At 42.5% G+C, this 22,618-nt stretch overlaps 2 protein-coding genes across 6 annotated transcripts in view; both read left to right on the top strand.

Annotated features, from left to right (window-relative positions):
• Window positions 1-32: 32 nt before the first annotated feature.
• phf20a (PHD finger protein 20, a) lies at window positions 33-13,117 on the top strand. Of its 4 annotated transcripts, none has more exons than XM_056399262.1 (17): window positions 33-189; window positions 2,279-2,385; window positions 3,251-3,422; window positions 3,765-3,849; window positions 4,172-4,248; window positions 4,402-4,990; window positions 5,131-5,181; window positions 5,279-5,548; window positions 5,817-6,011; window positions 6,193-6,288; window positions 6,895-7,050; window positions 7,510-7,691; window positions 7,832-7,907; window positions 9,032-9,227; window positions 9,304-9,742; window positions 10,600-10,777; window positions 11,744-13,117. In XM_056399262.1, exons 2-17 carry the CDS (start codon window positions 2,303-2,305, stop codon window positions 11,884-11,886), a joined length of 2,988 nt encoding a protein of 995 aa, XP_056255237.1. In that variant the 5' UTR covers window positions 33-189; window positions 2,279-2,302; the 3' UTR covers window positions 11,887-13,117. The 4 variants fall into 4 exon arrangements, with proteins under 4 accessions (XP_056255237.1, XP_056255223.1, XP_056255247.1 ...); XM_056399248.1 differs by having other exon boundaries at window positions 7,808-7,907; XM_056399255.1 differs by lacking the exon at window positions 33-189 and adding an exon at window positions 1,026-1,287 and having other exon boundaries at window positions 7,808-7,907.
• Window positions 13,118-14,094: 977 nt separating this feature from the next.
• ndrg3a (ndrg family member 3a) overlaps window positions 14,095-22,618 on the top strand; it is a 33,811-nt gene continuing 25,287 nt past the window's right edge. For both annotated transcript variants that reach the window (XM_056399938.1, XM_056399921.1), the window contains exon 1: window positions 14,095-14,252. The gene's annotated coding sequence lies outside the window, so the exon portion shown is untranslated. The remainder of the gene's footprint in view (window positions 14,253-22,618) is intronic.

Genomic DNA, 22,618 nt, shown 5'->3' with positions numbered 1-22,618 from the left:
GACGGTTCGGGTCCGTTGTACGCGCATGCGCATCGTAGCGCCACACAGCCCGCGCCGGTGGTGAATGCAACTGGGAGAAATTCAACTGCGTGATCTGGAGCAGACAGGCGGAGGCGGCGGTGCCTGCACTGTAAAGGGATTACACTGCACATTTTACACCCAACCGGACAAAGAGTGATCGGAGAACAGGTAAGAAGCACAATTCGTATCCTCCCCTCGCATTTCAGAGTTTATAACCCCCAATGAAATCGTGAATGTGGCCCGTTTGGTGGATGCATCAACAGCGTAGAGGGTGCGATGCCGCATGTCGGCTTTTTGAGTTCAAAACAAACGTGACGAAGTAGGTAATAAAATGTTATGTTTGTACATTTCGCTGTTCTGTTTGTGCAGTTACCGGTATGTTTCTTGGTCGCCGTGGGATTTTTCACTCGGGGCTTTTAAATGGCTCCCTGGTTTTTCAGTTGGGGAAGTTTAATGCTTTACATTTCCACGCTGCTCGTTCTCAACAGGAAAAGTATGAAAAAGTAGGCCTAGCGCGAGGCCCAGACGAGCTCGGTGAGTGACAGCCGCATGGCCAATCGGATGCGAGTATTCCTCCCCAGTGAGTTTTTTCGACCAGTCGTACTCGCCCAAGTCAGTGACGTGGTTAGCCGTTTCTCTCGCGCTACGCCCACTGGTTATAAAACACCGGACAATAAAGTGTCAGTAGCGGTAGAAGTGGTCAACAATAGATTACCCGGATCAACGTGAGGCAACATGTTGTCGTCGTGTTTTCTGTGATAAATCACTGATATATGTGAACAGTAGCGACTGAGTGCTTGAAACAAATTATAACAATGTGGGGTACCGTTTTCTCCATTTATTACAGTAAAATATCGACCTACAATTAAACGAATCGTTACAAAATGTGTCTTGTAGCCTCACGTTTAAACGGTCGATTACTATCCGTTTCCTGACTGCGGATAGTGCCATCAACTCGGTGTGCGCCCTGTCTGTGTCGCCGTCGTCTGTCTGGCTCTCTGCAGGCCGTTAAAATACCAAATTTCACGTTTAATGTCGTATTTTACTGAATAGGATGTTGTTCGGTCTTGGATGTCGCGCTCGGCATCTTAATGCAAAAGACGGATGAACCCAAAGGTGTCTTTACCATTGTCTCCTATTGTGTCTATTCGTGAAATCGGCTGACCAGAAAACACGTGGGCCGAGTAGTGTGAAGATATCCGGTTTGTGGGTTTCACTGAGAGCTAATAACTCCACTATGGTGAACCGAGTCGACCTGGAAAAAAAGTAAGGCGTTGTGATATATAATGTAAATCTTTTAGCCTTTAATAAAGGGTGCCGACATCAGTCCGTCCGTTGTGATTTGTATGTCTGTCAAAAGAGGCTCTGTCGCGGGGGGTGGGGGGCATTGCTATTTTCTGTTAAAACAAAAAGCCAAGCCTTTTATTATGGACGAAGGGCTGAACACCTCCCGTCGACTACGGCCTGTATTTGATGTGATACATAGACAAGATCCCAATGAAAGATGGATGTGCTGTTAAATCAGTCAAGTTATCTTGGTGCATAACTGCCTCCTTACTGTACTGGTGGGTGCTTACCACCCACCTTAGCATAGTGAAAGCTATGCTATGTTAGCTTAGTCACTGTTGTACCTTCTCTCTTTGGGCCTTCTTGATAGGGAATTGAAGAGCACTGAAATTAGATAATGCTTACTTTTATTTATTTACTCCCATGAGCAAAGTGTGAGTTCGTTCCCAGATCACTGAACATCTGGTATTAGTTACACATTTCACCACCATTTATGTGAAGGGCATGGCTCACCTTAAAATGTCAGTTTTCCCTTGCTGTACACTGTGTTGTACCATCTTTAAACATGTGTAATCTGTAGTTTGTGTGTGTCTCCACTTGTAATATCTTTTCCCTGCCTGGACTGCATTATTGTTCTGTTGGCATACAGTGGGAGTGGCTTACTTGACTATTTAACACCAAAATTGATACTCAGGTGCAAAGCTGTCTTTTTCCACCTTCCTCTGTCAAAACAATTGTTAGTAATGACCTGGGAGAGACAGAGTGGACTGCAAGATTGTCTGTCCTTGCCCTCGATAGTCAAGTGTGTTGTGTTCTTTGCAAGACACACCGTGTTTATTAGTAGTGTATCCAAGGTCATATGGGTATAGTTTTGATTGGTGTTCCTTGGTTTGTGTGTGTGTGTGTGTGTGTGTGTGTGTGTGTGTGTGTGTGTGTGTGTGTGTGTGTGTGTGTGTGTGTGTGTGTACAGGAAGGGAGCCTTGATGTGGGCAGTATGAGTAAGACGCCCCCTAACAGAAGAGGGATAACATTTGAGGTGGGAGCTCAGCTTGAGGCCAGAGACAGCCTCAAAAACTGGTGAGTCATGGCCTCGCTCATTCCTCTCCATCCATGTTCACTTCCCACTCTCTCACTTAAATTCTCATGCTTTCCTTTCTGTGCTCTGGGTTAGCTGTTCTGTGTGTCTTCAAAGATTAAAAGATTAAGAAAAGGGTGCAGTAAGCCACTCAGATCTTTTATTGCATCATTGCTCTTCTATCAGTAAACAACAGCTGGTAGTGTGTGTGTGTGTGCGTGTGTTTGTGCGTGTGCTCAAGTAGCCAGCAAACCAGCCATCGACCTGGATTAATAATGAAGGACTGAAAAAGGATTTTTAAATCATATTGTAAATTATTTTAAGGGTATAATATACTAAAATACAAATGAGAATGATCATTGTTACACAAGCAAAGATGTTTATTTTTTAATTAAACCCACATGTGACCTTGGCTTCGAGCACAACAATGTGATCAGCCTTTTTTAGTGGACTAGTAAAACCTACATATAAATCGGTGCCCCCCGAAAGTTAATACATTCTTATACTAATTACTCTACAGTATCAGTTATTAATTGCATTACACATTACATGACCTCACTCCTTTTTATGGACACAGAAATACAGTTGATATTGGTTCTCCTAGACAGCTACTCGCACAAAGGCAAATGAGGTCAACACCCAAGGAGTCAGAATAAGAGATTGTTTTGGAGGTTGTAACTTTGGGTGTAACCTCATTGTGTTTCTTTATGTTTTACAAAACCTGTTCATTTCTATTGACTTCCCACCCTCATTATGTGTATGAGATTAAGGATAAGTAACTTAAACATGTAGAACTACCCTTCTATCAATCAATCTCAACCCTAATTGCATCCCAATCCTGATCATTGAATTTCTTTTGTCCACTAGGTATGCTGCCAATATAGAGAAGATTGACTACGAAGATGAAAAAGTACTAATCCATTACCGTCAGTGGAGCCACCGCTACGACGAGTGGTTTGACTGGACAAGTCCCTACCTGAGACCCGTGGAGAGGGTCCAGCTGAGGCGACAGGGCCTGCCAGACGACGCTCCAATACCTGTAAGCTAAGAACATTGCTCATGCTTTGTTTGCCCTGTGGTGCGTAGACAAATTGGAAGTTCTTCACCGCTTCTAGGTTATCTTGTGTACTTCTAGCCTTTGTTCCACAGTGTATTTATACATATAGTAGAGGGGTTCTTTATCTGTATTTCTTTGAAAAAAAAAAAACTGGGGTTTAATTGCATAAGCTAAATGTGTATCTGCTACTTGCAAGTTAAATTTGAGTATTGTGTCATTTTAATAAAGATGACTTTGTTGGTATTAAACAGCGCCAACTCCCATGATGTTTTTACAAGATGCCCACAGTATGTCCTAGATTGAATGTCTTTGTCCTTCTTCCAGGGTTTTCATGTGAATGACAAGGTCCTAGCCAGCTGGTCAGACTGCCGTTTCTATCCCGCTAAGGTCATTTCGGTCAATAAAGATGGTGGGTATTAATAATCTCGGGTGTTTTTAGTTTTTAGTAGGACTACCTTAAAATGTTTTCAAAAAAGAAACTAGTATTGTATAGCATTCAATGATAGCAAAATGGCTTTCTCTTTAACTGGGAAAAGAAACTGTGAATATAGATCTGTCTAATGAACAATTACTGAAGTTATCATAGGAGAATATCTCACACTAAGAACAGAAAGAACAATTGAGGCACAGCTACTTCAGACCTAGTCTGTAAGCAGCTACCTGACTAGCAGTTGGATGGACTGTATATAAAGCATGGTTTGCAACAGCTTGTTCTCCTTTATCCCTCTCAGCATCCTACACTGTGAAGTTCTATGATGGCGTCATCCAGACAGTGAAGGGGATACACGTGAAGCCATTTATTAAAGAGGTAAATTTAATTGGTAAACATAGATCGATAATTAATCTTGTATACATATGTGACACACTCTTTGTTTATTGTTTGTGTTCTGTCAATCATCACCTTGAGCATCATTTTCAACTCTTGTTTCTTAAACTAACTCTTTGTCCTGCTGACAAATAGAGAGGTGGTGGTGGAAAGTCTAGGTCCTCGGAAAGGAACATGGTTAGGGGGCTCCCAAACCGCAGAGACAGGAGGACTCGGGAAAACGGAGGTCCCAAAAACAAGCGCGCCAGACGAAGCACTTCTGACCAGGAGGACAGCAACAGTGAGGATGAGGAGTTGGAAGAGGGGATGGTGAACGAGAAGAACAAGAAAACAAATGGTGAGCTGGAAGCTGCGCCCACTATCGAACAAGAAGAGGAAATATCAGAGCAAACAGATCAGAACAAGTCCAGGGATGCAGAAAAGGGGACAGGACTCACAAATGGAGTAAAGCTTGAGGAAGATGACAAACAAAATGATGACAGTTGTCATGTAAACGGAGAGGTGAAGGAGGAACAGGTGGAAACGGAAGAGAGTGGAACAAAGCCATATACAGAGTCACCCAAGCCATACACAGAGTTACCCACTCAGCCGTCGGCACAGACAGAGCAGGTGTCCGTCACTATGACAACCACAGAATCCAGTGATGACATGGAGCAGAAGGCAAACGTCCAATCGGAAAGCTCTCAGCCTGCAGCAGATGTGCCACCCCCTCAACCTGTGAAACGTAAGTGTTAATGACGTAAATTAGCAGAAATGTTTTCACTGGATCCGACCGATTGTAAAATAAGTAACTGAATGCAATGCAATATTACATAACATCAGGGTGTATTTTCAAGTGAATAAATCAGTGGGTTTTTTTGATAGCGGTAAGGAAGCAAGGTTTCCACAACCCCAACAGATTCAGCAGAGAACCATGTGAGTACACCCCAACACTTGGTAAACAAAGAGTCATCACTTGCATTCTTCGATATACTTCCTTCACACATCTCACTTTTGTTGTTCTCTATTTTAGTGTACCGTGTTATCAAAAACCAACCTCCTCCCGTCCTATCCATCAACCTCGACCACAACCCATTTAAGTGCAGCGCTCCTGGCTGCACAAAGTCATTCCGTAAGGCTAAGCTGCTGCACTATCACATGAAATATTACCACGGTGAGGAGCAGCCTCCCGAGGAGGAGCGCAGCCCCACCAGAAGCGTCCAGACCAGGGCCTCTGAGAAACAGGCTACAGCCACCGGTTTGGATGGTGCGAAGAGAAGGCGCACCATCTCTGCCTCTATGCGTGAGTTCCTCTGCAATTATACTTTTGTCCCAATTGAAGTCACAGAGGAAGAGTTTTATAGTAAACTGGGTCATCTGCTATTTCTGCTATTCTCAAACCAAAATGTCTCATACAACTGTAAAATCAGAAATGGTGAATTATGACATGATGTGATTACTTATCATACACCTTTAAAACAAGGCTGAATAGTAAGTATACTGCACCTCCAGCCTTGCATAAACATTAGGGCTTTAAGCTTATAATTGCCCTTCCCTTTGACTTTGCTCAGAGTCTGTTGGAGGTGCCATAGCTCCCCGTGGTGAGGTGAAGACAGCAGGCAGACGCACATCAGCCCCACCTGCAGTCAACACCCAGGGCCATCAGCAGAGGGCACTGCTGAGAGAGAAGAGCAAGGAGAACCAGCTGGACAGGAACGGATGCCAGCAGCAGGACAAGGACTCAGACAAGAGTGGCTTTGACATTGGTCAGTATGATGCTGTCAGAAGGTGTCGTTTATTAGGTGAAAAAGACTGTGATTGTGTGTTACATAGAGACTTACCTCTTGTTAGTTTCCCTTCTTTCAGTACATATCTGCTGATAGAATAGTAACCTCTCGTGTTAAATGTTCACACGGGGCTTAACTTCTGCCACTTAACGGTCCCCAGGGTCAGTAAAAGACAAACTGAAAGAGAAACCGAAACAGAAGGACTTCCTCCGCATTAAACTAAAGAAGAAGAAGAAGAAAAAGAAGGCCAAGTCTGGTAAGAAGGGGTCGCTGGCATCGGGCCTCCTCACATCTCTGCTGCTCTGCATGTGCATTCACTGTGACATTGTGGAAATGGCTAATCTGCAAAGCATGAAGTACTCCATTCACTCCTCTTGGTTTGGTGGCTGAGCCCCTGTGTGTGGGAGAAGTGTTACCTCTGTCGCTGGCCTCTGTCACTCCATTTTGCCAAACAAAAAGCTCCAACTCATTTCTTCTACCTCTGTTAATCATAGTTTTTACACTTTAATGTGACAGTACTGGAGATGAAAAGCCAGGTTTTATTGTGGCATGGATAGTGACTAATCCAAACACAATTTAAACACTGTTTTCTCTTATTCCTTAGACACTAGTGTGTTGGGCATAGACACATATATGTATAGGCTACCTTACACTGATTGGTTATGTCACACAGTTCAAAGGCCTGAAATGTGGGCCATATGGAGTTTCTCAAATTGAGTCTCCCAGACTGTTTTTGAGTCTATCATGTGTCCATAATGTTTGTTGTGCCACGTTTTGTCACCTCCTGATGGGCGTTTGTTTAGCATTTTCAAAGTTGACATTTTTGTTCTACGTCTGCTTCCCCCCCTCCCTGTATTAACAGACTACACAGGTAGTGAGGAGAATATTGACATCTCAGTATTGGGTCTTCAGTCCAAATTGAATGTCCCACTCAAATCCCCCCCCTCACACAATCACAAGCCTGAGGCCTACCCCAGCAGGCCCGGATACAGCTACTCAGAACAGATACATGTGGATGGTGGGTATATCTATGACTGTGTGTATGTGTGTGCGCATATTAGTTTGTGTGTCTGTGTGACTGTACATGGCCTCCTCTCCCCTCCATTCTTCTATTTCCTTTGGATTCAATCCATCATGCGGTTGTTTTAGTTTGATCTGCATCACACTTATTATCTGTGTCCAAATGTTATTGTATATAACAGGATAAGACTGCAGCATAAAACTGGCTGCTGTCACAGATAAGATCATGTTTTTGTAACGCTTGGTTGATTGAATCCTGAGCTGTGTTTTGCTGCTACGCCTTGCCTCATCATAATCCACAAATATTCATTAAAACTTGCATAGTGCAACACATTTTTATCTGAGCTAAAATTTAATTCAAACTTAACTCAATCAAGAGAGAAGGAGAAGTTAAATCCTGACAAGTTGTGTGATTCTCATGAAAAACCAATAGTTCTTTTTGTCCCTATTACTGTAGATGAGGATAGCATCAGTGACTGGTCCACTGACAGCTGTGGGTGGAGTGACGATGACTATGGGGTGGATTTGGATGTCACCACACCCCCCCTGAGTGTGGACTCTGGTGCTGTGGACACTAATGACCAGGAGATAGTGCGATGTATCTGTGAGGTGGAGGAAGAGAATGACTTCATGATTCAGGTGAGCCCATTGTTTGTTTCTCACTGCTTATAGTTTGTCTATTTTGACATTGCAAGCTTGTTTTTTAATCTTAGGGCTGTACAAATGTAAAACATTATATGTTATCCTTCCCTCAGTGTGAAGATTGTTTGTGTTGGCAGCATGGCACCTGCATGGGGCTGCTGGAAGAAAATGTTCCAGACAGATACACCTGCTACATCTGCAGAGACCCACCAGGTGAGGGAAAAACAACCCCTTTAATCCAACATTTTTTTGCTGCTCATGTTTGGTTAATCTGGTAGAGGACTGTGTGCCCTTCTTTTTTGAGACAGTGGACAGATAACAATTTGTATTATTAAGTGCACAGTGATTATTTTTATGGGAAAGTATATTTTTAGGAGACAGTGCATTATAAAATTATGCTTTTTTACATAATGATTCTAGCATTCACTTAAAAAAAAATAAATAAAAAAAGAAATTCCAATAAGGCACCAATATTTTTTAAAGGAGTTGGATGGTTTACTTAGATTTTTGCTTTAATTTTATGTTCCCATGCATCAAAACATTGTCTTGTTTCCTGCTAAGAGAACAATGTTAACTTCAGGTTACAGTAAACTGGATGTGAATGTGGCCAGTACAGCAAAGAATGTGCTTCCAGTTACTGAAAGTGAACTGGCATTGGCCATTGATTATGCTTCAAATAAACCCTAAAGCATATTAATTTGAGTTCGTCATTAAAAAAGTGAAACTACAGAATGTTTGTGCTGCAGACTGTCTTTTGTCTTATTGATTTTTAAATGGAAACTAAAAATAGCAGGCTGTAATTATTCTCCCCTGGCCTATGCATTCGTTGGATCATAATGCTAAATGATACAGGCTTTTAGGGGCTTAACAAGTGTGTCCACAGTAAACGTGGTAATAAAGAGTGACATAAAAGACTGTTTTAAGTGGCAGTGTGCTCATACTTTGCCATGGTGGAGGAGAGAGCTGGTACGTATGATCATAGTGAGTGAAAGACATCACCTGTAAAACTGAGACTTTTACAATTAAGTATTTGGTGGACTGTGCACCAAGCAAAACCTGCTGCACATCTGTATCCTCTGCTATGCAGCGTGGTGTATGAGCTGTTTGCGTTTGGACTCTCAATGCTTTAAGCAAAGCAGTCTATAATTTCCTTAAGCCTCTAACAGTGACACTCTAACTAACCAACTATAACAGGAACCAGACATAGCCTAGTTCTTAAAGAGAGACTCTTGATTACCCAACAATGGCTTTACTTATTGTTACAACTCAAAGTCTATTCTAAAGCATTTCTTTTGCATATGATAACATTTTATTGCACTTCCCTTTATCATTCCCAGGTCAGAGGCAGAGTCTGCGCTACTGGTATGATCGCGAGTGGCTGAGTAATGGTCACATGTATGGCCTTTCCTTCCTGGAAGAAAACTACTCTCACCAAAATGCCAAGAAGATCACCACCACCCACCAGCTGCTGGGGGACGTGCACCACGTGGTAGAGATCCTCAATGGGCTGCAGCTCAAGATGAACGTCTTACAGTGAGTACAGTGAGTACAGAAGAACTGTATGAAGGGATAGTTAAGTTGTGGTCTAAACTTTCCTTTTGCCCCTCAGGAGCAACACTCACCCTGACCTGCAGTTGTGGCGGCAGCCATGGAAGCATTTGGAGAGGTCACGGACTGGCTCCGACTCATGTCGGGGCAGTGACGCAGCTCCGTCTCCTGTGACTCCCGATGAGGACATGAGTCGAGGAGAGATTTTAATGTCCAACGCTTTAGAGAAGCTGAGCCGGGCTGCTACAGCTGCCACCTCCTCTTCATCCTGCTCCTCCCCCTTCCCATCCTTCCAAGACTCATACATTACCAGTGAACACTGCTACCAGAAACCGCGGGCATATTACCCAGCGGTGGAGCAGAGGCTGGTGGTAGAGACCCGACAGGGCTCAGAGCTGGAGGACAGCATGAGAAGCACTGAGGAACTCCTGGAGCGGGAGCAGCGCTACGGGAGCCTGCTGGAGACAGACAAGCCCAAATCAACAGGCGCCAGTAACAAGGTTGGGATTTATTTCACAGCAGACAAGGATGTTTGAAGTGCAGCCCGAGTTGTTACTATAAAGTGGTGAAATGAGCGTAACCACTCACACTCCACTGTATGAATGTGTGAATATGTAGATCACATAAGTTATGATAGAGAAAATACTCGATCATCAAAGTCGAAGATACGACAACAAACAAAAACTACAAACACATTGAATGCCAGCAGCAAGTGTGGGTGCAGTAACATGTCCACTACGACGTAGTAGAAAAAAAACAAAATGACTGGTGTATGGAGATATTTTGTATCTGACACAGATCATCAGGGACAAGTTGTAGACAGCCAAAAGACTGTGACGGTGCCACACAGCACCAAATGAAAAGAGGAAGCACCTCAAACTTAACTAATCAGCTCAAAGACAGACATCCACATCTGTACATAGAATTCAGGGTGAGTGAGTTTCAGTTTTAACTTTATATCAATGTCCTCAACATGTTCATGTCCTGAAATGTTAGTTAGTGTTTGACCTGCAACAGCTGGTATCTGTTGTAGTGATGGGTGTGTGCGTTTGCAGCAGCCTCTGTTGTTTTCTGTTTTTAGCTGTGGTATCAAATTTGGTATTGCAAATTGTGGAGTTCTGTTGGTATTGGTACAGATTGCCAAATTTCTGCTATCATGACATCCCTAATTACATCTGTCACTCAAGTGATTCAAGGTTGTTGTTCAACCTTTGTTTGACCAAAAATCATGGTATAATTATCCCTTTTGGTTGTTCATGAATTTTGTGCATTGGTTTGGCAGAGGGTTTCATATAATGAGGTCTAAACCTGGTTGTAATAAAAATCTTGTTTGATGATTTCACCTGAATGTTTCTAGGCTTCGTTGGGTGGCTCGTGGTCCCAGGCTGAGATGAGGGATGAGGGTGGTAGAGATCCTGGAGAGGCCGCAGACAACAGCAGGCAACAACAGTGGCAGATAAACCTGCTGGATCACATAGATGCAGTCCAGGACGAGGTATCGCACAGGATGGACTTCATTGAGAGGGAGCTGGACGGTAAGAGCTGTGCTGGACTTGAGACTTAGTTACTAACGTTGCCTCTTCAGCAGGGTGGGGAAACTGAGAGTTATTGTCAAAGGATCATTAAATTTGAGTTTAAAAGGTGAAGGTGTGGGGCCTCGGTGGCTCACCTGGTAGAGCGTGTACATGGACTTAGTCCTAACTGCAGCAGCCGTGGGTTCAAATCAGACCCATGTCCCTTTGCTGTATGTCATCCCCTCTCTCTGTCTTTCCCTGACTTTGTTGTCTATCTGTCACTGTACTATCAAAAATAAAGGCAAAAATGCCCAAAAATATAATTTAACAAAAAAAAAAAAAGGTGAAAGTGACACCTGCTTATATCAGAGGCCGATCAGTCCATGAAGTTAGTTAATGTCAGCAGCCAAGTGTTTCATGTTAATAACAATATATTAAGTTTGTGTGCAACAAAGTCAGTTCTGCAATTTTTGACCGGATGAGGTCACGGAGGATCAGCTAGTAGATAATGCTAATAATTGGTCTGTGTAGACATGCCAATGAAGATGTGAAGCCTGCCAGCCTATTACCAATGAAGATTCTTAATAGTGAAAGATAGAAAAATAGAAGTCCACCTAGTCTGACTTTGATGTGTTTCCTGCCTTAGTTTATGGTGACAATATAACATTACTGCAAAGTTCAAAGTTACTCTCTCTATACTGTGAAGTGTAGAAGGCTTTACTGAGGTTTCAGACAGACAGTTAAATGTCACTTGGTGTCGAGCTGAATGCAAACACATTTGCTTTTGATGATGCATGAAATTATGCAACAGCCCAGAGGTCATTGTGATGTACAACTGGCTGTGATGATTGCATCATACCTGGGTTGGGCTGTTCCAGCATACCAAAACACTGTGCTTGAGAATTGTGTAATGTCTTTGTGGATTGAAAGAAACACGTTTGTAACCATGTGCTCATCCCTGGTTCTTCCTCTGCTCCTCATCCTCAGTGCTGGAGAGCTGGCTGGACTACACCGGAGAGCTGGAGCCTCCAGAACCTCTGGCTCGTCTGCCTCAACTCAAACACCGCATGAAACGGCTGCTGACACAGCTGGGCAAGGTGCAGCAGATCGCCCTGTTCAGCTCCACATGAGGGCGTCAGAGAACAGCAGCAGCCTCAGGCACCTCACAGCATGCAGAAGCAATGCAGCGGAGGAAGCTCACAAGTCTCTTTCTGGCTGCAGAGATAACGATATTAATGCAAGTGCAAGGCTCGGATTGTTCAGCACATTCTCTCTGACCTGATTTCTGCTGCTGTTTCTCCCTTTTTTTAAAGGGTTTTGTGTGGTGGAATCTGGTGCTACAGCCAGCCAGTGTCTCATATGAATATTTATATGAACATGTATGGAAAGTTAGCATCATAAATCAGGATTAAACACAAAAAGTAACCTCGTAAATGCAGGAGAAAATCCTTAGGACCACATTACACTTCTATGGTTCCCATGCAACTTTAAACCTTCTGAATGCCTTTTTGTCTGAGCTACTGCTTAAAGTTGCCCTGTCTCTCTCAGTACACAGTGCTTTACATGCAGAAGCTTTATATTCGAAATTGCAATCGTTCCTGAACCTCTTTGCAATAGTTTTTTGAACACATTTTCAAATGGTCACTGTCTTTACATTAACCATATCCCAAAGTTCAGTTTGGTCACCTGTCATGCCATACTGTGTTAAAAGTCTTTGCTCTACGTTTGGACAGGTAGTAACTTGAAGACATCCAGTATGTAACGACGCTGTACAAGCAGCCTCTACAAATGATTTGTTATGTTTTTGACCTACTCAAGGGTTTGTTTTATACTACACTGTGAAGTTATTTTTGTCTGGAATCAAAGGCATCTTATTTTCAGCTTTAGAAACGATAACAAGTGTGATTTCCGTTTTGTCTTAAACTGTAATGCTTCTTTCCTAACAGTCCTCATCAGTGTACCAGTTTTATCAGTTAATTTTTATGTGTTTGTCATGTTTCTGTATACCTTACTTCAGTTTGCATCGTTGTCGCTGTAGCACTTGACCTATGATTCACTGAAAACTGTAATGTAGGCTTGTCTCTACTTAACCTAGCATCTTGTGCTTTGTCAATGACAAAACTACTTAGAAGACATGTAAAATTCTTTTTTTCTGTTCATTTTCATCTGTTTATTTACAGCATTTTGGCTGTTTGTAAATATGTTATTCAAAAATGTGCTCTTCTTTATTGAAAACAGTCTCCAAATACAGATATTGTATGCTACTGTACTGTAAGTGTCTGGCTTAGAAGCAGGGAAAATGTCCAAAACAATGCAAACAGATTTGCTGGTACATAAATAAACTATCATTGTTATTAATCACTATGGACACATTCTTGGCTATTTTCTCACTGTGTTTCTGACAGGCTGGGTAATTGAAGAAGAGTGCTCCTTCTCATCCTGTTTATCCAGCTGGTAGTAACTGCCAGAGAAGTCAAAGGTTGCATCATTCAGACTTTGATGTAACATTCTTTGCAGCCGAATTGTTACACAATCACATTGAAATTAAGGGCAGCAGTACTCTAGAGTTTGAAGGTGCAAGCTTGTGAGCAAGTGAACCAGAGGTAATCGGTGCTAAATTCCCTCCTGCTGAGATGCCACCGAGCAAGGCTTTTGAACTCCAGCTCTAAAGTGGTGGTGCTCACGAGCCAAAAACGTCACTGGTTGCACTGGAGAGCTCCATCAATGGGAGGGAGAACTTTATCTGAGTAAAAACACGTCAAAAAGAGGTTGCGTGCATACTTTGATGTAATATTTTTATTGCATAGCCGATTTGTGCAGTTACATAATCAGATTGAAAATAGAAACTTGATGGGAATTCTAATCGGTTAATCTCCAAAATTTGAGCTCTCATCATGTAGTGACACAGCAGGGTAAGTGATATAATTTTGCCCACGAAGAACTTGTAGAGTCAACTCAACACCTCTTGGGCTGAAGGCTCTGGGCTGGGCCTTTACCAAAGATGGTCTAAAGTTAAAAAGATAAATCAATACAATTATCTTCTTATCAAAAGGCATTTGCTGTCAAATATGTGCTGTCCACCTTTTTCGCCCCAAGACTGATGCAGTTCTGTGGGTAAAAAAAAATTGGAAACGTCAACCACCATAAAATCATAATACTTGATTGTGAGGGCAGTTAAGTCATTGAGAACGTAATCTTTTGTTTTCCCTCTACGTCGAGGGAAGACTCGTCTTCGTTATTTCGGAGCAGAGTGAGACCTCTGCCTCCTCCTCCTGTCTGTGGTGTGTAGCGCCTCCTCCTATTGGCTCCTCCGCGGTGTCTGCGACGCAGCGTGTAGTTCCGCCCAGAGTCACATCGAAATACTAGTTGAGACAGAAAGCGACAGGCAGGAGACGTGTGTACTGTGTACTGAAATACACCTTTAACCGTTGATTTTCAACAATATACCCAGCAAGGAAAAGAGCAGAACCCTCCGGATACTTATTTCACCGACGAGGTAAGTCTCACATCCGTGTTTTCGCTTAGTATTTTCCCATTCCTCACTTACAGATGTGCCCGATGCCACACGAGATTATCTCAGCTCGCTGGATTTCCCAACCTGTTCGTGTTACTGTCCATACACCGAGTCGTTTGTTGGAGAAATGGTGGTAGCCGTTAGAGCAGCAATGAGAAATCGATGTACTAATTAAAAACACATGTTAAAACACCGGCACAAGCCAGATGAACAATGAGCGCGAGCGAAGCGGTTCAGTTAGAAAAACTGCAGTTGGATTGAAATGAGTTCATTGCTGCTGCTCCTCTCAACAGTGATGCGACATAACCATTATTTCCACACAGTATCTTCATTTTGTCAGCGCAGTACGTATTTGTAGTCACTTTTTTTTTTTTACATTATCTACCAGCTTAATAATAACTTAGGTTTTACTTCAATTTGTAATGAAATGAGGCCGGTCACGATGCGTTACATCTTTAATTTCCGTGCTAAAACAAATAAAGAGATGTTAGCCAAACAGCTCATAGCGATATGTATTAAATACATTAACACAATAAAAAAATTCACAACCAAAGTCCCTGTGGGAAGAGGTATTATCCTTATTTACCATACCGTTATACTGAAAAAATTAACAGGGTTAAGGTTATAAATTAATAACTAAGTGCAATAAAACACTATTTGTACCTTTATGTTTATTAGAGGAATATTAATATGATTATGTTTGCAGTAATTTTTCTGTGGAGTTTGGCAGGAGACCTTTGGATAAAAAGGCCCAAGTCTGTGTGTTGGTTGTGTGACTTGTCATCTCTAATGTAGATAATTCTTTTTATTCTGCACATTTTTTTCCAAACACTGTCCCAGTCTAGACTGGGCAGATCCATCATTATTAATCAGATGAATCACAGTGATGTAGCTGCAGGCATTACACCATTCAGACACCACATGAGTAATGACAATGTCACTGGTGGCCATGCGAAGGTCACACAGGTGGGAGGTGTAACAGAGTGGGCATCAGGTGTTTCCCCTTTCTAAAAGTAACCACTGTCATCTTGTGATATATATTTTCAAAGGGCAGTGTGTGCTATAGTTCCCAGTAAAACTATCAGGATTAATTTGGATCTCAAAGTAAGTCTAGTTATAGGACATTAAATAAAACCATGAATTACCATGAAGGTCATTCTAACCTTTGTATTAAGCACCACAGAAACACTATCTGTATATTGAAGCTTTAATTCTGATATCAAATTGTGTACATTTTAGTATGTTCTAGTTTCATGGTGGTGGTAGTAAATTCAGGTGCTCTCTCAGGTGATCTCCCACAATGCCCTCAACAGTATCACATGATCATTAAGGCTTGAATGGAGCTTACACAACAGGCATCGGCCAGGCATTTGTTGTCACTCACAACATTGTTGCGACAGACTGTTGTTCAGACTAGAGAAGCCAATAGATAACAACCTATAAACATATAGCTGCTTTCTTTAAGCTGACCTCCAAATCAGTCTTTTGTTGTGAAAGCAGCAGACAGAGTAGATTGGGGGTAGTTTATTATTTATATTGGTTTATTGCCATATTGTTGGAAGCGCCCTGGCCCTAGTTGATTATTACAGTAAAAAACTACTGCTTAACTAATGGGAGTGTCAAAAGTTGTTTATTAAGCTATACATTGTACTTGGGGTTTTGAAATGTGGAGAAAATGTGTTCATCTGGTCTCTGTAGGCTCCAACTATTAGCACCCACTGAAACTTTCAATAATTTAAAACGGGTTTATGCACTTTATTGCAACACTTGGTTTTAAAACTGTCAAATTTGCTCATATTCTTTTAAACTGTGGAGGGACTCCTCCTTCCACAAGTGCTCAGAGAAATGAAAACAAAATTACCCCAGGCTTTCAGATTGCAAACAAAGGCAGCACAATGCATCACTTATGTACTATACGTAAAATTATACTGTAAGTAAGTGATGTAAAGTAATTTGTGTGTCGGCATCAAGGAACGGCACTATTAAGGTGCCTTTCAGCCTGGATTACAATTTACACATGATGTATTACAGGGATTACAGAGTACATAAAAGTGAGAAATGCTCTTGTAGAAGAGGATTTCTTGCAGGGATGAATGTCAGCGAATAACGCTCACTGGAGAGATGGAGACAGTAATTAAGCCACTGTGCTGACAGTCAGTCTGCCTTGTGTTCACACTCACCTCAGCATTACTGTGTGTATTGGTTTGCCAGCCCTGCAGCGCAAAACATAACCTGTGCCAGACAGGGACATTTACTGCAACTTCTTCTCATAATTGGAAATACCTCTGTGGTCATCAGCACATCTTTGTCTTGTTTTGTTAGATACAACTTACAGGTTTGTGTTTTTTTAATTTTTTTAATTTTTTTAATTTTTTTTTATTTGTAGCCATGAGAATGATGTTCACACTGTATTGCGCGTCTCACCCTTTCTCCCGGAGCTCTAGTGACACTGCTGTGTTTTTGTAACTGAACTGCATCTGTAACTTAAGTTGCACCAGGCCTAGAGTTACAGGACAAGCTCTGCACAGCAGCTTCAAGCTCTCAAAGCAAAAGCAGCTGATGCACACACACCTCTGTTCCAGGTTAACTTCCTCAATTTCCTTTGACCCTGGCTGAACAGCATATGCAGACAGCTATCCCATCTATCCCTGTTCTATCATCTGTCTTTCCTGAAACGGTGTAATTGAGGATAAATACAGCAGACAAATGAATGACAAAACACCAGTGACAGTCGCTAGCAGGCTTGTGTGAAGCAGTGACGGTGTCCACATATTTTCAGACGCTCTTATCTGCTGGATCACACCCCAGCTGGAAGGAGGACTTTTTCTGTCTCCATTTTCTCTATCAGCATCAGCAATAATATCAGCAGGTGGCGATGAGGAGAGGCAGAGCACAGGTGGTAAGCTTGTTGATCCAAAGTGTTGGATACGAGCCAAGCTGGACCTCTGGATGCCCTGAACTGTCCTTCAGTGCCACTCGTCATTTGGGATCATATATTTTAAGAACCACCCCTCTTACACCTGCACACATTGCATTGCATCAAGTCTCAGTCTCCTCTTTTCCACTTTGATTTCCTTCGTCCAAATTACAGCTCTTTCTTGTTCCTTAATGTTAATCGAACTATATCCAATCTGAAAAATCGAACTGTGTTCATCCTGAATATGTGTGTGAATACCAAGAGATGGAGAGTAAAGAAAGAGGATGTTTTGTGACACATCCCTTTCATAGATACAAATAAGCTGGCACACACACACTGCACACTCAGCTCTCTAAAGTTAAACATGTTAGCAGGATACAGCTTTTTTTTACAATGTCTCATGGTCGGCTGCGCACGGTATGAATCATTTCATCCTCTACTTGCTTTAATGGTTTAGGGAACACCCAGGAAAGTTAAACGGTTTAGTGGTTGTTATTGTGACGGAGCAAATGGCAGATACAGCGCCCTGGTGGTTTGAAGATCCTCCCCCTCAGGCTGTGTTCCTGCTAGAGGCTGTTAAAGTCAGACAGATGATTTGTAAAGACCCAATCATCAAACGCTGGAACATCACTTGGAGAGATCGGGTTCCTGGTGAGTGTGCGTGTGGCTCAGTGTGAGTAGTGACTTGTACATGTTACACATATTAGAATGTGTGAAGAAGAGAAATAACTGTCCGTGCCTTTGCTTGAGTTATTTGATGCTTAATCACTGTATTGAAAGTTAATGAAAAGCATTTAAGCATCCCAAAAGCAGAGTGGAAACTAAGCTGACAGGTAAAATATTCTACGTTGCGTTGGCTGTTGTGATAAGAAGAGAATGCCGTCATGTAAATGATGCTGAAAAAGGTCATTCGATTTCAGCGGCGCCACCAGCTGAGCTGGGGATGGCTTAGCCCCCCCCCCTTTGTGGTTGCCAAGGACACCGCCGACCTCCACAGCGAGCATTCGCGAGGCAAGGCGCCAGAGGAGCCACCTCTGTGTTTCTCTGGGAGATTGAGTTGTCAGTAATCAGTCATTGTGACCACATGGATAACTCTGTTAGCAGAGGCTGTGTTCCTGTGAGGCAACAGGCCTCTTAGCACTGATTCATACAGCAAGACATGCAGAGATGTGTTCTAATACAGAGTCTGGTTGTATACACAGGCAGATGACTTTGCTATCTCTGGACACAAGGGCTCTCATGTCTCTGCTCTGTTAATGTTTTATGGAAGCGGTTTCTAATGTTTCCACTGAGCTTGTTGAACTGATGCTGTGGGTGGGTGGGTGTGTGAGTGAGCTGCTGGCCGGACTATACAGATGGTCTCGCTGCTGCCTCCACAGCTGCCCTTCGGCCAGTCTGACCGCAGTCTACAGATCGTGCTGTGCCTCCAGCAGGAGTCCGCTGTTGTGGAAGCCCTGCCCCCTCACATCCACCAGCTGAGACCCAGTACACACATACACTAGCATCCCTCTTGCACTTTGTCTTTCTCTGTGTTGTCTGCACAAGTGAGCATGGCAGAGGAAATCCCCACAGACTGAGTGGCAGCTAGTCTAGCGTAGCAGAGAAGGGGCAAGTACTCTATTAGCAGCACTGAGTGCAGGCCTGACAGGCTTGGCCATTCAGTCTTATTTATAGCCAGATATCAGGAGGAGCTCAGCCAGGAGAGACTCATTCAGCCAGGCTCACACCTCTCTCTGATCTATCACAGCAGATTTATCTAGACTCATCTGACTCTTGGTGCCCCCGCCCCCCGCCCTGTAGTGATGATATGTTTTGTTTTTTTTCCCCTTAACATCATCCTTCTCCCATGCCTTCCTTTGTTCCTTTGTGTGAGACCTGTCTATGCTAATGTTTATTGATTTATTGATGAAATGTGTCATGTTGCTACAGCTATCAAAATTGCTGTGTGTTGCCATTATCTTATTAGTCTATTTATCGTCATTAGAAAGGATCAGCTGTGGTAGAGCCTTGCAGGTTATTTTGTGGAGTCAAAGGAAAGATGAAAGACATCATTCATTTGTGTGTGTGTGTGTGTGTGTGTGTGTGTGTGTGTGTGTGTGTGTGTGTGTGTGTGTGTGTGTGTGTGTGTGTGTGGCAAACACAAGATGAATATACTGTACATTCCAATAGGAGTCATTGATGTCTTTTGTAGGGTTGGGTGGTGTGAACTAAAATCTGTATCGCAATAAATCATTACAGGACACAAGCACTTTTAAGAGTCAAAACACACTGACCCATGAGAATCACTTAAAATTGATATTCAGCTGGCTGTGGGGACCACTTCTTTACTCATACGTAAAGGCCAGAATAGATGTCTGGGTGACTCTGAGGCTATATAATACAATGTACTGTGCAGGGAGGAACATGGAAGGGCTGACTCACACACCAAGGCCTTATATATCATACACATACAAAATTAATAACTGCTACTTACACTTCCTTGTCTGACACGGGCCTAATGGATAAATTGAGCTTCCGGTTTGCTGGTTTGAAACATTACTTCACCGATGGAAAATATTGCTGTTGGTCTCTGGGTCCGTATTAATGCAGTAAATTTAGCATGCCACTGGAATTTATGACATATAATTTCACAAACCACAGCACTGTATTTAGGGAGCCAGTCGGTTGTCCTCTGAGACTCTCTAGTTGTGTGCGTCTTCATGTACGAGGTGAAGCATGCTGATGATGCCAATAGATATGTGGTTATAAATCAGTACAGCCAGATGCTGCTCTTTAATCTCATAAGACCATTAGCAGATAAAATGGCCCCTGACAGAATAATGTAATTCTTTAAAAGCCCTCAGAGAGTAATGAGAGGGGTCTTGCACTCAGTGGCCCTGCAGGATTAGATATGTGTATGTGGGTATATATGGTAGGTGTTAATGTCGATGTGTGCATATCTGAGACTGTGTGTGTCTGTATGGACATTATGTGCCCGTTTACATGGATGTGTGTTTGTGAGTGCTACAGAGACTGTCCCCAATCCTGCATAGAGTGTAGAGGTTCGGATTAGGGTGTGTGTAGAGGGGGATCCTCTTTTTGGCAGACATATCAGTGCAGTGGCTGCTACGTGCCAATGAGTGTCTTTGCTGGGGAACCAGACTTTTCTTCACAGACACACACATACACAGAAATATTCAAGTGATGGAAAATAAGTTTAGGATTTCCTCTATTAAAAGATGCAGCTGTTCGGCTTATTATACAGATGTTTTGAGGAGGCAAACATGCGCACTGAGTGAATATCACAACCTAGAAGACAAGGTCACAAATCTCCTCCCACACACAAATGCAATAGGATGCGTATGAGCGTTTTATACCTTCACAGTAGCACTTGCAATATTGTTCTTTTGTGTCTTATCTCCCATGTCCCATCCAAGTACAACCTCTGCTACATTTTTATCACTTGCATTATGAGTTATGACTGGCCCCAGGCTCAGGATATTAAATGTGATGGTGACTTAGAGAGTGTGCCATCAGATTCGGTTTTCCAAAGAAGGGATAAGTCAATCATAGTAATGCAGTATTTAGCGTTTATTAGACCTTTTTAATCCTGGATGGATCAAACAAGAAGTTTGGTATTTTGAGGATGAACATTTGTTTCTCTTATTAAATGTCTTAAAATAACTTCTAGCAGAGTGAGTCACTTGTTTTGCTTTGTCTTCGCCTCAGTGGTCCTCTGCATATATAGTATCTGTGTGTATAATTGTGAACTTATACCTGAGCAGGATCTGCATCTCAAAGTGAACCTCCAGTGTTTTCAGTTTGGTTTCAAAAGCAGTTGGGTGTTGTTCCATTTTGAGGTGAGAAAATGGATAAGAATAGACCATTTCGTGACAGAAAAAGACATCAGAGATATGTCTCATCATAGTTTTTGTTGCACTGTCAAAAGAAAATAAAAAAAGGATCTGTCATCTGGTATCAGGAGAATCATATAAGCTGTAAGGAGCATGATGGAGCCTCAGGACAGCAAGCTGTCATTTAATTAAGTAGACGTGAAGCATGGGGAGATGTGTGCGTGTGTGTGCACGTGTGAGTGTGTGCTGGTCCCTACTCGCTCATGTGTGTGTGTATTTGCTGACAGCGTCAGCAGGGAATGTTCAGTGCTATAGGTCAGCTTTTCCGTGATGGAAAACAAAAGAGCAGACTCAGATCAGATTTCCTTCTGTGTCTTGTCCCTTGTCTCCAGAATAGAATTGGACGGATTGAATAAAATTCAACCGTCCTTTCTATCACTCATGTTGTTATTGACCTGAAAGGAGGGGGAGGTGGGGGCTAAAATGCCAAACAAATGGATTTTCCTTTTCTAATTCTCTTACCAAATTGCTCAGGTTAGAGCAGTAATCTGGAACTGAGCCTTGTCACAGTCCATTAGCTTTACTCCGGTGCAGATTGCTGTAAACACTGGCTTGGCCTGGTTATGAAAAGTTTTCTAGTGACGTACCCCTTGGATGGAAAAGTCTCCCAGTCTAAGGGTAAGGCGTGACCACACTGGTGACTGTACAGGGACAAGTTGTTTCCACTTGTTTGAAGCCCTGACAGCAAAACACTCCTGCACATAAAGAAGAGCGCACATAGACATTCGGCTGTCTGAATGGTTGGCAGGAGGGTAGTATCTCTGGAATTTGTGGTGGCCTATTTTCTCTTGTGATGTGAAGCCTGGTGAAGTGCTGACTGAAGACCGGGGCTCCAGTTGAGGACAGACATGCTTGTGTTCTTCCGTGTCATTAGAATAATTTGGCTCCCAGAGAAAGCAGACAGGCAGAGGACACTGCTTCTCTTGGCTGGAGACAAGTTGGTAATTGTCAGTAGCTGCGTCCCAAATAAGGGGCTGGATGTTTTAATGGATGCCACCCAATAAGGTGTGTTCTTCAGAGGCTACCAAGGCCTGACTGAACCTGATCCTTTGCTCTGAAGGAGACAGTCAAGTCAAAGCATGCAAAAATAATGGCTCATTTGGATTACATTTGTCAACTTGTAATGTCAAAAATATTTGACTAGGGAGAAAAAGATGAAAAAGTTTAGAAACCAGTGATAAATTGGGATAAGTTTCATAATACCTGAGTTTATTGTTCAATATATTATGGACAGCTAGCAAAAAGTGTACCAGGTTTACATATATCTAAAATGTGACTCTTAATTTCTAATTTATATCCGACTTCCAACTTTTAATTGCAGTGGCCTTTTTATTGGTCTATACTGATTGACTAAGTGAATGCAAATACCTGGTAAGTGTGATGTGATCACATGATATTTCTTGACTTAAGTTGCAAAGTTACATTAGTAGTCTCCTTCAAATTTAGTCAACAAAAGGCTTATTTGGGACGTAGTTGGTATAGAAATGCAGACTTAGGAGGATCCAGCTCCTAAAGTGGGACACACCAACAATGTTTTG

The sequence above is a fragment of the Seriola aureovittata genome, chromosome 2 (genome assembly GCF_021018895.1).
Source record: "Seriola aureovittata isolate HTS-2021-v1 ecotype China chromosome 2, ASM2101889v1, whole genome shotgun sequence".
NCBI classification, from domain to species: domain Eukaryota; kingdom Metazoa; phylum Chordata; class Actinopteri; order Carangiformes; family Carangidae; genus Seriola; species Seriola aureovittata.
This window is presented reverse-complemented; position numbering and strand designations above follow the sequence as displayed.